Source organism: Trichoplusia ni, chromosome 9 (genome assembly GCF_003590095.1).
Source record: "Trichoplusia ni isolate ovarian cell line Hi5 chromosome 9, tn1, whole genome shotgun sequence".
Lineage (NCBI taxonomy): Eukaryota > Metazoa > Arthropoda > Insecta > Lepidoptera > Noctuidae > Trichoplusia > Trichoplusia ni.
The window spans coordinates 11,058,514-11,073,445 of record NC_039486.1 but is presented as its reverse complement, the minus strand read 5'-3'; the positions used below and the strand labels follow the sequence as shown (position 1 = coordinate 11,073,445).

The window sequence follows — 14,932 nt, the reverse complement described above, 5'->3', positions numbered from 1 at the left end:
GAATTTGATGTAGGACAAATCAATCGGCATTCTGAGCCAATAGATATGTTTAAGGTTTTGATTCCTTTTGCGATTGTTGGGCAGGATAAGTAATAATTTATTTGCTTAAATGAGTATTGATTTTTCCTCAACTATAGAGGATCAGGGATCTGAAATTTAACTAGAGGAAGATGAAGTGCGATCTGGCAGACAGCTGATAGCTAATGCATTTGAATTTCAGTTCACTTCGTGTAGAGTCGTACGAAGCAATACGATTTATGATAATACAAATACGAATTATGCTTAGCCAAATACATATTTAAAATAGCAAGAATACGCCAATAATGAGACGCTCATAAATTTTGTTTTCGTTTAAATTGCTTTTACATCAAATTAACCTGTATAAAATCTATTTTTATTGTAAAAATATATCTACATATAAAAAATTACAAAAGTGGCATTGGTCCAAAAATCGATATTGTCAGGTGTGGGGTTCGAACCCACGCTCCCTCTCGGGAACCAGAGCTTAAATCTGGCGCCTTAGACCACTCGGCCAACCTGACATGATGTATAAGCGCAAATTTTTGAATCTGATTAAAAAAAATTGAAAATTGCCTATTCAGAAAATAGTAATACTAATTTTTGTATTTATTTGTAAAATACATTAAAAGATGAGAACCACCAATTTATATTTGACATATTAAAAATATTTAAAAATAGCTCCTTTTCACAGAACCACCATTATTTTATATACGTAAAGAAAATTGAACAATAATTATAGTCCTAAATAATTATTGTGTACGAATTTCGCTATTGAAAAGCCTTGAAAAGTAAAATCAGCGCCCTCTGTACACACGTTAAGGAAGTAGCCATTAAGTTCGGTAGTTTGATCTAGTTAATAAATTATTCAACAGGTGGCGCTGTTTCGACTTAGAAGTAGCCGTGTGAAATTAATTATGTTTTACTGTGAATTCTTAATATTACAATACATTAACATAATACAATAAAATAAAGAATAAAAAATAAATAGCCCAAGCATCGAATTGTCAAGGACAAATCGTGATTGACATGACTCTATACTAATATCAAGGACTAATATAAATTAAGTACAATATAAACGACTTCTAAATTGCAACAGGAAACTGGTCTTTTACAGCATCCGTTTTTTTGTCATTGCTGGTAATGTCGATTGTTTATAATCTGTCATCGGCTTTTCATGCCGTCGAATGGTAGGTACCTACCTACTTATACAGATATACTAGTATATGTTTACCTTTATATTTTTATTGCGGACTAGGACAATAACTATAAATAACATTGCTCATTCCCTAAAACATCATAGTATCGAATAATCATTGAATAAAACAAAATTCTAACCAAAAATAATACTGTATATTTTGAATCACAATAATTTCGAGTAAAGAAGTGATAGTGTTGCCAGCGTGGGCATCAGAAGGCTGGCAGTGAGTGCTGTACTGGCGTTGCACTCGTCGGAGAAGCACTGGCAGACTGTCTCCAGGTGATCCTCGTTGTCAGCCTTGTAGCACTCCCGGTGGTGGCGCACCCAGCCGCACGAGCGCGTCACACGGACCTCGGGAGCGTAGCCCTTGTGGAGTACTGGAAGACAAGATCTTAAATAAAAATAAAGCCTGTAAAGTCTGTTTACTGACGATCGTTATAGTAACAACGTCTTAAGAAAAACAATTGACTCCGCCTTAAATGGAACGCGTCAGAGCCAGGTAACGCCACATTTTTGGGTGCGTACAGTCGGCGCCATCGTTGACACGTCAAAAGAATATGTGTTGGTTATGGATTGGATATGGATAGGACCCTATCATTTTTTTCATATAATTATGAAAAACTTACTGCCGCAGGAATACTGTGTTACCAAGACAAATATGTTTTGGAACTTGTGGACGTCATTGCAGGCAAGCAGTTGCTTCAAGTCAAATCAAAATACGAGTTGTTTAAAGATGATATGCGCCCGGCTGGTAATCAATGTAGCTTTTGGTAGGTAATGCTAGACTTTACAAAGTCTTATACGTACTGGTCTGCACGATCTTCCTGCAGAAGAAGTCGTTACTTGCGGAGTAGACCCCGTGGCCGCACTCGGCGACCGGCAGGAAGTTGACGAGGGTCTCTCGGTCGTAGACGGTGGGGTCCAGGCACATGCTGTTGTTCATGCTGTTGCACTCGTAGCACCGGATTGACGCAACTAGGTAGAGTGGGACAAATTAATGAATGAAAGAAGTTTGTCGAGAAGAATGATACGGAGAAAATCGAGGATATTTTGTGTTGGACGGTTGGTTGTGACTGAAATGGTTAGCACAAAAACTATTATAACTAAAATATGACTTTTGGATCTCCAGAGCCGGCATTAAGGGAAAGATGATAGATTAGGGCGCTTTGGCCCATGGGCTCCCATCCTATTTATGAAAAATCAAGTTTTTATTTCCAGTATGTCAGTAAAAAACGGCGTTATAAATGTTATTACTCCAGTAATTCTAAAGTTTAGTTTTTTAATATCAGCAAGATACTCAATTACGTTTACCTACATTGTGGGTTCTTAGAAAACTTGAACGCGCGGCGAATTATGGTTAGTGCTAAGTTTCAGATGTTAAACAACGCTATACAAAAAGTTCACTCCTCTAAGTGGGCGCCACTATTTTCTTAGCCTACATTATCATCATTAGTTACAGTTTTATTGATAACAGATCCGGTATTAATCTTATAAAAGTAGGCCAAGTTCACGAAATGACATACATCTGATATTTATTTCTCATCCACTACTTACATACTATGAATTGATATATTATTATTAAGTACAAGAGATCTTCTAGACTTGGAAGAATGAACGTTTATTTGGGTTTTGAGTTATCATTTTTCTAAGTAGTTTCTTGTAAGTTAAAACTCCGGTTCACTTCTGAGTTTAGTAAGTATTAAATGTTTCTTAAGAGGGGCTTACTCTGATATTAGTCGCGCGATCAATAGAAATTCGAGAAAACTATTTAAGTTCCAGGTTTTTTTTATAAGTAGTAATTTTATAATAAACTTTCGATAATAAACCCTTTTAATCAAACCTCTAAATTTTCAGTGACAGAAAATGCCCCAAGAGCTGTATATTTAGGAAAATCTTTTGTAAAAAAGGTTCAAGAACCAAAAAGACCATATTTGTAATTCCAATTACTGCCCATAAATAAAAGAAACATACCATTTTTGAAGCAAAAACAAAGCACGATGAGTGCGTTTAAATACGCGAACATATTAGCAACTTGTAAATTAATTATAATTATTTATCAATGTGCGAGTTCAGTCCTTGGCTGATACACTCCGACTGTTTACTGTTAAAGGGGAGTCGTTAAGTTGTAACGCATACCTATTCCGCGATATCGGAGAATGATGCGGTTCTTCTCAAAATATTTATTGAATTTATAAACTCAAAATTGAAATTTATTCTTAAAAAGTAACAGTTCATTTACATTTAAGTAGCATTTCAAGTGCAGATTGCAGTTCAAGTTCATTTTGCATGCAGAATAAAATTGCAATCGGACTGCACGTTTGGTTTTCGGTCCGTCTGTCTAGAGCCTAATTTCGTTAGACAACTGTATACGTTCTTTTTTTTTATTATGGTTTTCCTTCTGGTCAAAGGCATCCCTTTCTCCAAATAATGTATGTCGCCCGCTCACCTCCAACCTTTGCAGGATTTCAGAATGCGTTCAATTCATTCTGCCACCGCTATATTACAATTTTTTTTCTCTATCTTTCGTCAAAAGTATAATACAAACAAATATTTTTGGAATAAGATAGGTCAAGGCGGACGAGATAAGAGAAATATTTTATTTAATTTCTTAATTGATAGCATATTAATAGTAGTTTAAGATCTAGATTAGTTTTTTTTATATATAATGAACTTCGCTTACATTATGGTTCTTCAAAGAAAAGGATTTCAGTTCTTTTAGATTTATTCACACCGCAAAAGCAAACAAACATATTTCCTCGTATACATTTATAATTTAGTACATAATTATATTTACAAAATATATCGTAAGTATCTGAGGTAATTGAGAAAGATAACCTTTGGCTTTCCAACCAAGGAAATTATTAAACATGATTGATCACAGATCCATAAATACGTAATTGTTTAATGGCTGTTACATTTACACATACAGTCTATATCAATCAGAATATAGAAGTCCAGACAAAATATTAATTCACAAACATGACTAAAGGATCTAAATAAGTTATAATTTTCTTAAAATAACATTCGCCATTTTGAGTAATTTGACATTACGCGCGTCCCCGCCATGTTTTGAACGCGGCAAAAAGCGCGGCAACGGTTGTTAGAACTGTCATTTTGACGTTTTCGAAGGTTGTTGCCGCGTTGCACATGTCTCCGAAGCATTGGCAGACAGTTTCGAGATGGTCCATGTTGTCGGCTTTGTAACATTCTCGTTTGTGTTTTACCCAACCGCAGCCGCGCGTCACACGCACCTCAGGCGTTTGGTCTGTGTGTAAGACTGAAAGAAGAAAAAAGAATTGAAATAACATCATCATATTTTCGCCTACTCAAATCTTATCAACGGACATTTTGGGTGGAATTTTTATTGCTTGCTCATACCTATGTAAAGACTGGATGTCTTAAATAGTCTTGATGCATGCGATTGTTTGCATTAAATGTTTGTAAAACCAAGAAAAAAGGTATATCATTCAAAAAAACCTTGTTAAAAGTATTCGGTATCGGAATAGGGACATCTCCACGCACTGATAATCACACTGTCATTATTTAGTCATCACATCACTATAGGCGCTTCTGTTCACAAAGCTAGGCTTTGTCTCCGGCTGCATAGTGGGACCTTACATCCGTTTTAAATTATCGTTACTATAGAGCCAACATGTAGTAGATAGTACTACTGTAAACTAGTATAGGCAGGTTGTAGTAGTATTATAAATGTTTACACAAAGAACGTAAGGTGGGTACTAGATGTGGGGAACAGATTTACGAATCGGAGGAGGAGCATCTGTATGTCAGATGGTTTGGGTTGGATTCTCAGGTTAAGCAGACGTCGGTTTTTCAGGTGTTTTTAATATTGAGCTAAAGAGGCATACTTGGAAAAATTTAGAACTCTACTGTCTACGAATTCGGACGAATAGGCTTTTATTTATTATATCACGGTTCTTGACACATAAAGTGACAGACAGACTTATATAAAGTAGATGGTTTCGTTTTTACCCTTTGGGCACAAAACCATAAAAAATTACTCATTATTTTAAGACTTAGACTTAGACGTCATCTCCTGTCATAATTAGCTGTAGGTACCCGACAGGATCTTCAATTGTGTCCGTGACATGTTGACCTCTTCATTCCTAATTGCGGAATGTATACTACATACTAACTATAATAAGACGTAAAGAAGTTCCTATTGAATAATAAACTATTCAAATATTAACTACTCACTCGTCTGTGTGATCTTTCTGCAGAAGAACTCTTGGTTAGGAATGGTGTTGGACAACTTCTCCGAACAGTCCACCACCGGGATAATGGCGTGCATCTTAGGGATGTGCATCGCGAGGCAGGCCGAGTTGTTCGCGCTATTGCAGTCAAAACATTTAATAGCGTTGCCTGGAAAAATCATTATTTGTTGTTAGAGGCAATGTGATTACATGGGCACTTTTTTAAAGGACACGCGACTCTCGCTTTACCCTTAGGTAAATGCCATCTAAAATTATCGTCATTCGTTGTAGAAACACAACCCCAAAATTATGTGATTTAAAATATCTACAACCAATGTAATTATCGATTACTCTCATGGGTAGCAAAAAAATGAGCATTCAAATTCGCTCCTGATTTACAAAAACCTTCGCTCGTAATTTTAAAGATAATTACACAATGTACACACTATAAACAAAATTTAGAGTATTACGTTTTCCTGAATTGTACATAAAATAGATGATTGTATTAATTTCTACTGTAACGATTAATCTTTTTAAGGCAGCCATATAAAAGTGCTTAAGCAATGTAGAGTCATGGCCGTAGGTTATTGACCTTTAAGCGTCACTTCAACCAAACAAAATACCTAACAGTATAATCAAAAATGTACTCACATGTGTTAGAAAACATCATAGGCAATATCACACTTAGAACAATATTACACATCCGTGATACAGCCATAATTAAAATGTTAACGCCTGCCAAAATAACTAGAGCAATAGTTAACTGATCACAATTTGCGTCGATACAAAATGCTACGGCGCTCTGAGTGTTGATATTAATGCACTTTATCTACGTTTAATATAATTTAAGTTAAATTAATTTTCTCAAAATCTTAATACTCGTTCAGCGTCTGCTGGGATCTCTTACAAACTGTCTCCCCGTTCATTTAACTTGAGTTTATAAGTCGGTCAGCGATTGTGTATGATTTGACATACAAAGGGTACAACTGGATAAGTTCGGATCTAATACTCACTGGGAAGGTGCTCAGGGTTGCAAGGAAACACCAATAAAGATAACGGAGTATAGTAGTGGTTAATTCAAGAATTAACTGATTTCATAAACGATTTTTCCTTGGTAATACTAAACTGGTTACTACTGTCTGATTAGAAAAGGAATCACGTAGAAAAACACATTTTTTATTCTTACCGAAACGTGAATGTGAACATTTATTTAGTTAACGTAACAATGCCTTGCATGCAATTATTATGAAAAAAAAATAAGAATGCAGCTTTGCCAATCTTTGCCAACCTCTGAAGATAATTAAGACAATAAAGGTCACAAACAAATTTGAAACAAGAAGAAAGACATTTACGAAAAGAGGAAGTATCAAATGACTTGTACCCGACGGCGTGAGTAATGTCTTATTCATGATAAGTACACATTAGCTGAGTGTTTCATTCACAATCTGTCTGTAACTACTTACATCTTGTAAGGCTTGGGTTTATTTACCTGCCAACGTTTCTAGGTATGGGCTATCGCATTATTATTACGAGTAGGATGTAACTTAATACAATAGTTTTTAAAGCAATTTTGTGTGTCACATTTTGTGTGTAAAGCGCTATAGAAGAAAGTTGAGTAATTAAATAATATATTTGATTGCGTTTCTTACAGTAAATTGTAACAATCGAGAGAATTCAACATTATCCATTTCCTGGAAGCCAACCAACATGTCTTCGTCATGGACATAGGACTCCCCAATTGCAGGCCGTCGAGATAGCGCCATCAACATCATCATGTCTTCAAGTGTGCAATTTTATGACAGGTGTGTAAGTTGTTTGGAATTGTAATAATTTACACTAAGAGGTCAAACAAAACAACAAATGTAAAGACACTAGGGACAAATGTTTTCAGAAATATTGTATGTAAGTGCACGTAACTCCCTGCACGTATAAATCACGCGAGGGAAATAGTTATTGAGTGCACCTCAATAACCCACTTCCCCAGTTTAAACTAAATAGTTTAAACTAGCTCACTACTCAAAAGTGCGAATAGAAATGCATACGCAAACTATTCCCGGATAATTAATTGTCAGAATATGATAATTGCCAACATATGGACAGTTTATAAGTGTTTAAATTATTATTTATTCTTCCATGCGAGGACTTTATGTCTTTTGACCAAGCAACCCAAAGATAAGATAAGACCTTAGGGTTAGGATCAATACTACCGGCAAAGATGTTCACTATACAAATTATGCTGCTTCGATACAAATAGATTTTCGCTCAAATGAAAAGAAACCTTAGAAGTAAGGTTACGCATAATTGATTGACCGCATCACTTTCTAAGTGGGACTTGAGTAACTTGTAGTTCAAGAGAACACAAGTTAAACATACCGATGTACCTATGTATTGATATGATCATGTACCCTAAGACAACCTAACCTAACATGTCTGTTGTGGTGCGTCTACTGACTGAATAGGTATTTCCGTACAATATGGATCTATTATCTGACCTAGCGAAGTCCCACCTAACTTATCGCAAAACTTCTGACAGTTGCTATGGTTACAATTTTTGCTTATATCTCGCTAAAGACATTTCTCCGCGGGCCCACCCGTTGCAAATAAAAAATGAATTCATGGAACATAAAATCGGGATAAAAACTATTTAACTAGTAGGATTAATCAAGGTTTTAAAGACCTTATTTTAAGTTCTTCTTGAAGTTTTCAATCAATAAAATTTTAAAGTACAGCAGAATTCTAGCTATAGTAATGTTTCTCTCCTTGAAAGCAACATGAACTCATTCCGTCGGTTCAGATTTGCTTACATAACTCGTCGCCACGTCAGCTCACCGTGAACTGGCGAATATTTATAGAATTTATGATTTTACTGCTTTACTAGTCCAAGCAAAATATGTTTACACTACCGATATTATTTGGATCGATATATTTTTGTAGTTACTGCCCAGATTTTATTCTATTGCCCTTTCGTATGTAGGTTGATTTGAGGATGAAAGTTGCCAGTCATCAGTCATTCGTCGCATCTGAAGTAGGCAAAAGTGCCTGAGTCCAGAATACCGTAAATCGAGATAATTTTCTTGGGGAAAAAGAAATCAAGAGCTGCTTACTTCTTAATAACTGTTTTATGTTTCACCATTGACTGTTACTCTTCCTACAGCTTTTTCAATTAACTTCTCATCTCTAAGCCCTACAGATCATTAGACCAGTCTCTCTAACTTCATTTCGAAAAGACACATGACTTTGAACACCAGACATACATTTGAACTTGAACATTTTGATTGATGCAAATTTGCTATTGCAGATTTGTTAATGATTGCAAAATTTTAAGTTTTTAAAAATGTCACTGTGCTAAAGGGGCTGAATCTAAAAAAATGAGAATTGAACCCTTGATACTAATAAGACTCTTAATAATTTCCACAAAACGACGTTAGTCTAACGGTAATTCAGTCATAGACAGAATGTAGGTGGCCTAATCACAGGGTAGTTGGCTTGCGTGACCAAGTCTCTTCCGTTTGTTAACAACTGTAATTTAGTAAGACTGACACCACCATACATTAAGCTCTAAGATAGTATCGATTCTCAGATGTTGGTATTACATGCATAGAGTTGTAGGGGGTTTAAACTATAACTGTAGCTATAAAGAGTAGCTATAGGATATAACTGTCATCCACGGTAATGGAAATCATCGTAAGAAAACCTGGATTGAAATTATGTACATTCCGGGTACGTATAAACATATAGATGTCTGAAATCACCAAGCCAAATTGAGCAAATGTGTTTGTAAAAGATCTTTCAGATTTTTTACCAACTTCGGAAAAATAAAGTGGAGGACAAAGCAGTATCCTATCACCATAATACCTACTGAATGAATTTGGTGTGAAGCATGTGTTGGGGCGTAAAATAAAAGAGAAAATTGGAATAACTTACATGGTGATACATCGCCTTCAATACTCAATACTCAATACTCAATACGCTTTCAATAAGTTTCTAGCTTATATTTAATGAATATTTTTTTTACCTTTTTTCTAAATGTTAATTACCTCTTTATTGTTTTTCTTCTCTTAAAATTACCATTTCGGCTGTCGTATTTAGCTATATGAACTTATACTTAATCATTTCTATGCGCAAGGAAATCAGGAGTTGATGTCAATGTGATGTCTATATCAATTTATCATGAAACGCTAGTTCCTTGACAATACGGGTGTTTGATAAAGATATCCTTAACGGAGAAACTATAATAAATGAATAGATTGCATCTCATGAAATTTTCTCATCCTACTATATTATAGACGCGTAAGTTTGTATTTGCGGCTGTTTGATCCTCTTTCAAGCGAAAAACAATGAACGGATTTAGACGAAACTTGGTACAAGATAGGATTTTTAACCCGATTTTGTATTGCCGTGAGATTATTTTCTATTAAGCAACAGCTGGTGTTAATATTTCTGTATGAATGTAGAACAGTGAAGAATAACAATAAAAATACCTTATGCTCTAATATTTTACAAACCAGCAAGAAAGCGAATATAACAATGCGTGTTTCCACATTATTTATGGCAGAGAGGGAGAGGAAGAGATAAATAATACACTGTGAATTTAGATAGAAGGCAGTAATACCTATTTATACTTGTGTTCTTTAATCCACATCCCCCGCTAAGCATCCCTGTTAGGACAAATTGTGATGCGGAAATTACGTAAAGTGATTCTAACTTCTCTTATTTGGTGAGGATATGAGTTATTACGATAGTAGAATGTGGGTTAGTGTCTGTGAATGCTATCACAACATCACACTCGTCTGAGTTCTTGTTAAACAATTAACCTTTTATATCTCGTATAGTCTGTATGTAGGTACTAAGAATAAATACCTGTCATATTGAAGCTTTTAATTTTCTGAAAGAAAATTGCGTAAGTTATAATGCTAAAAGTTACTAAGTTTTCTTGAAGAAAAATTTACCCCATTGACACAATCGGGTAATATTTTTTTTACTAGTTATTGCGCGCGACTACGTGTTCCCGTTTCCGAGGGAATTCTGGGATAAAGTGTACCCCGTTACCCCCTTAAAATCAGAATACCCAGTTTTTTTTATTAAGTATTACGTTCCGTGGACTTTAAGGAATATACAAAAAAGTAGTCGTATTGGTTCATCCATTTTTGATTTATGCGCTCACCAACATCATTCTAAAGAACATTGATTGCAGATTTTCTGATATTCTAGTGACTATGAACCAATACCGTTGCAAATAAAATGCTAGTCTCAGGCATTCCTTGTATTGTGTTGGTATAGTATAGGTGTGTTGCAACAGCAAGGTAAGTAGCAAGAGGGGCAGATCACCGGACGCTAAATGTCGGTACAATTGTGTCTCCCGCCGAGGTAGCGAGAACGTGATACGTACACCCACAGGCACGACTCGATTCAGAATTTAATGACCGATTGTCAAACATCGACTGAACTTTGTTCTACATGTTTAAGTCTGGATTTGCTCTGTTTTTAATATCCAAGCTATAATAAATGTCACACTGTTAGTAACAACCCTCCTCAAAAAATTTGAGCATTGATCATCACGCTAGTTCACTGAGGTTTGGCGATTTCAGATTCCATTATTTGGTGCCTATACAAGTTTCACGAAGTTTCCTTCACAGTACCACACAAAAAGTCCAGTACTTTCTTTCTTAGGGCTAAAAATCTACGTGCAATTAACCGTTGTTGTGTTCACCTGTACGTTGATTCGGAAACTGATATCTACGGTTCTTTTTTTATTTTGTTTCGAATTTGTATTCTGTCCTTGGAATAGTACCATCGAACCACACAATATTTAAACGATGTAGTCTTATCGGCCTCGTTAGCAGTCGATCGAGAGTAGTTCCAACTCGTGCCACTGTATAAAACGTCGCTAGTGTTTGATTTTAGAACAATCAACTCGATTTCAATTGAACTCGATTATGGAAATGATCAACTAGTGTTTCCTTTCATATTAGGTCTTAAACACACGTGTAGATTTTGAATTTGTAATAAAGAACCAGTATCAAATTACTTAATGAGCAATTAAAAGAAAGTCATTTCTGCTAAAAGCTCTCCCCTGTGCGACTTTAAATTACCAGTTGAATTAGGTTTATTGTTTAGGCTGAACTTTAATGCGAAGGTCACAAGACCAATAGGCTTAATTAAAATAGCGAGCATATGACGTGCTACCCTAAATGGCAAAATATGTTTTGGCAGACCTTCTGGAGATAGCGGATGTCGTAGCACGGCGGTTTTAGTTTAGTTAGTAATAGAGTGACATTATCAACTTCCTTCCCCAAGGGAAGGGGTGTCCGTGTTCCAATCCCCCGCCATGCCGATAACAAGACCTGACAAAGATTGCGGAACCATTTTGACTCCTTTGATAATGTATGCTTCGCTGAATTTTGAGTCACATCGGACTGGATACATAGATAGAAAGAGTGAAGTGGCGTTTACTCCGCGACAGGACAGCTCAAGGACAAAAACAGCAGTTAAATAAAACACAAGACGATCTTACAATTTAAGACAACAGCGCTCTTTTGGAGATCAATAACGGCCTCACATCTAACCGTACATGGCCAAGAACGCCTAATCATTCTCTCAAATCAAAAGTAGTTCTGAAATATAATTACGCATCCAACCCACATGTTTCCGCACTCAGTAACATGAAGTTATATCTAGGGTATCTGCAGACTCAGGGTAATCACGCCGAGTCACGAAAGGTTATAAATTACCTCCTGACTTATTACGAAACACGGCAGACACTGCCAAGACCGTATGGGTTTACTTTCTTTGCGTTTGTGACCTGATTCTAAGCTTTTCGTTATGTAACATCCTTATACTTCGTCAAGGCTGAAATGTACAAAAGTATGAGCATTATATCCCGATACTAATGATACTAATGACAACTAATGATATATTTTAGTAACAGAGGGGATTAAAGCTAAAAGTCTTCGCTCTTGAACTAAGGATATTCGTACAGCACTTAAGGAATTTCATAAACGACTACCATTAATTCTGAGTTGAAATTAGCTCTTTCTCTAGTTGACGGTACCACCCACGGCGTAGTAATAACACTTTGATTTATTAACTTCTACCGGATTATTAATAGCTGTGTGATTTAGTGGTGATTGTTTTCAAACATACCGTATAGTTGTAGCCACTAAACATAACACCAAGAACACAACCATTTGTAAACACAGTCACACTTAATGTGCATTGGTGCTTCAGTAAATAGGACACTTAAGGATGTCAACTTTCTAGATTTCTCATCATCATAAAAAATCCTTTAGTAATAATTCTGCAGAGGCAGGCAAGGGGATTAGAAGGAGAGTTATACTCCTGCCGTTTGTGCGACAATGCCTTTAAAAAAATAACGATTGAAATATCCAATCTGTAGCAAGCGAGATTAAAGATCTACCCATTATGGTATTGATTGAGTGTAATTATCCAATCCTATTTTAACCTCTAACGAAATGTTTCAAACTAGTATCGAGTTAATGCAAAAACAAAGGCATTAGTAATTGGAGTAAGTTTGCGCTACATTTGGCTAAAAGCCGTTCAGTATTCAGCGCAGGCAAATTAATTAGTGTTCTATTTTAGTCACCACTTTTATTACGCCTCAATTCGCCACATGACAACATTTTTTGGGCTAAATTAATGGTCTGGGGCGTATTAAGGTTCTTTATGACGTAGTTTTAAAGAGGTCACGTTGAAACTACGAGATACATTTATTTTTAAACATTTTGAGACTTGTCGCAAAACCAAGTTAAAAGTAGTAAAACAAACTATGTGTAGGTAATGTTATCTTTAGATTAGCTGAAATGTCTTGCCTTTCCGAATAATACAGGGTGTTCTGCATAAAACAAAAACGAAAGCGCCTCCAAGTTTTGTTGGCATGTTATACAGAAAAGTTAGATCGTCACTTTTAGCACGAACACCTTTTAAAAGTTTGTATTTATTTCGGTTACTAGGCTGATTTATTATGTAGTTTTTTTTAGTGTGATTTATTTTTGCATAAACTTACGTAAATTTTGTAACACGTACTTACTTTCTTACTTAATAAATGTTTTAATCTTTTTTTGCAACACGATTTGAATGTTTACAATAGAGATTTAACTTTATAGGCTTTTATAAGACATAGAACAAGCCTTAAAAAACAATTTAAATAGATTAAAATGATCATTTGGCATTTTACCTGATCCTTTCAGTCCTACTGTCGAGCAAAAACCACTTCGCTCTCCTCCTTTCTGAGGCTGAAGAATATTGAAAACAAAAAATAATTTTAGTCCTGAAGTGAGTATGTCGTGTGCGTATACACAGGATACGATAAATGGCGGCTCGGAGCGCGGGCGACGCGGGGGCGGATGCTGATGGCCAGATATCTGCCGCGGCTAGCTGCGCACCTCGCCGGATTACGTAACTTTCTTGTACTTTCAGATTCTCGAGATATACTTCTTTCATCTTCTTGGTCTGTTTGTTATGTTGTCCTGGAAATTTGACTAGCCAGTTGGTCCAGTGGGTTCGATTCCCACCCAGGACAAATGTTTGTGTGATGAGCACGATCTTTTGTTCTGCGTCTGAATATTGTATGTATTTAGGTAAGTATGTTTTTCAGTTGTCTAGTACTCATAATACGAGATTTGATTAGTTCTTATCTTTGCGCATGTAACTTGAATGCAGTGTTGTTATAGATATCCATATCCGTAACCGAAACTATAGGATATCCGAAATAAAAAAATATCCGTAACCGTAACTCGATAGTTTCGGACAGGGCAAACTTGTAACGATGTATCATATTTACTATTTATACTTTATCGTAAAAATGACATGTCAAACTGACAAATCCAAAACAGCTGACACCTTTCATTGTACAGTTCCTTAAAAAAAAAATATCCGTAACCGAAACTATCGGATAATCCGAAATAATTGAATATCCATAACCGAAACAGAAACCGATATTATATTCTACAAATAGCCATATCCGTATCCGGTTCCGAAATTATATATCCATAACATCCCTGCTTGAATGAATGTTATTGTGGCTCTCTTCAGACTCACGACAGCATATCTCACAAATGCTTGACCTGCGCGGAGATCGAACCTGCGACACTCGGCTAACCGTGCAGTCTCTCTATATTCCCAAAAGTACCTAAAGACTTGCCAAAAATGTTGTCCTGGTCTTTGGTTTTTAAAAATAAAGAAAATATGTATAATAGTCTCATGTTATTTTTTAATGCTACCTAATAAATCCTGTTTACATTATTATAAATACAGAAGAAACATTACTTACTTCAAACATGTCTTCTATTTCATTGTTAGTCACGTTTTATAATGTTCATTTTCATCGAGTTAGCATTCAAATATGTCAAAGTCAAAATTTTAATTCCTTTTGCCTGAAAAGCAATGGGATACCAATAAATAAAAAATCTGCAATCGTCTCCAATTCCAAACACGATAAATTCATGCATCTATATCTATCCCTAAGCGGTAGTAAAAAAAAACT

General features: G+C 35.7%; 2 protein-coding genes and 1 non-coding gene across 3 annotated transcripts; all 3 read right to left on the bottom strand.

Annotated features, from left to right (window-relative positions):
- Nucleotides 1–458: 458 nt before the first annotated feature.
- On the bottom strand, nt 459–542 carry Trnal-uaa. Its single transcript has one exon. It is a non-coding gene; the product is annotated as a tRNA-Leu (tRNA).
- Nucleotides 543–1,352: 810 nt separating this feature from the next.
- On the bottom strand, nt 1,353–3,332 carry LOC113497689. The gene is made up of 3 exons (XM_026877369.1): nt 3,191–3,332; nt 2,027–2,194; nt 1,353–1,596 (listed from the first exon to the last, which is right to left on the bottom strand). The coding sequence occupies exons 1-3, from the start codon at nt 3,240–3,242 to the stop codon at nt 1,382–1,384; spliced, it is 435 nt and encodes a 144-aa protein (XP_026733170.1). The 5' UTR covers nt 3,243–3,332; the 3' UTR covers nt 1,353–1,381.
- A 568-nt stretch (nt 3,333–3,900) lies between these two features.
- LOC113497479 lies at nt 3,901–6,823 on the bottom strand. Its single transcript, XM_026877043.1, has 3 exons — nt 6,082–6,823; nt 5,435–5,599; nt 3,901–4,496 (listed from the first exon to the last, which is right to left on the bottom strand). The coding sequence occupies exons 1-3, from the start codon at nt 6,146–6,148 to the stop codon at nt 4,267–4,269; spliced, it is 462 nt and encodes a 153-aa protein (XP_026732844.1). The 5' UTR covers nt 6,149–6,823; the 3' UTR covers nt 3,901–4,266.
- Nucleotides 6,824–14,932: the final 8,109 nt, after the last annotated feature.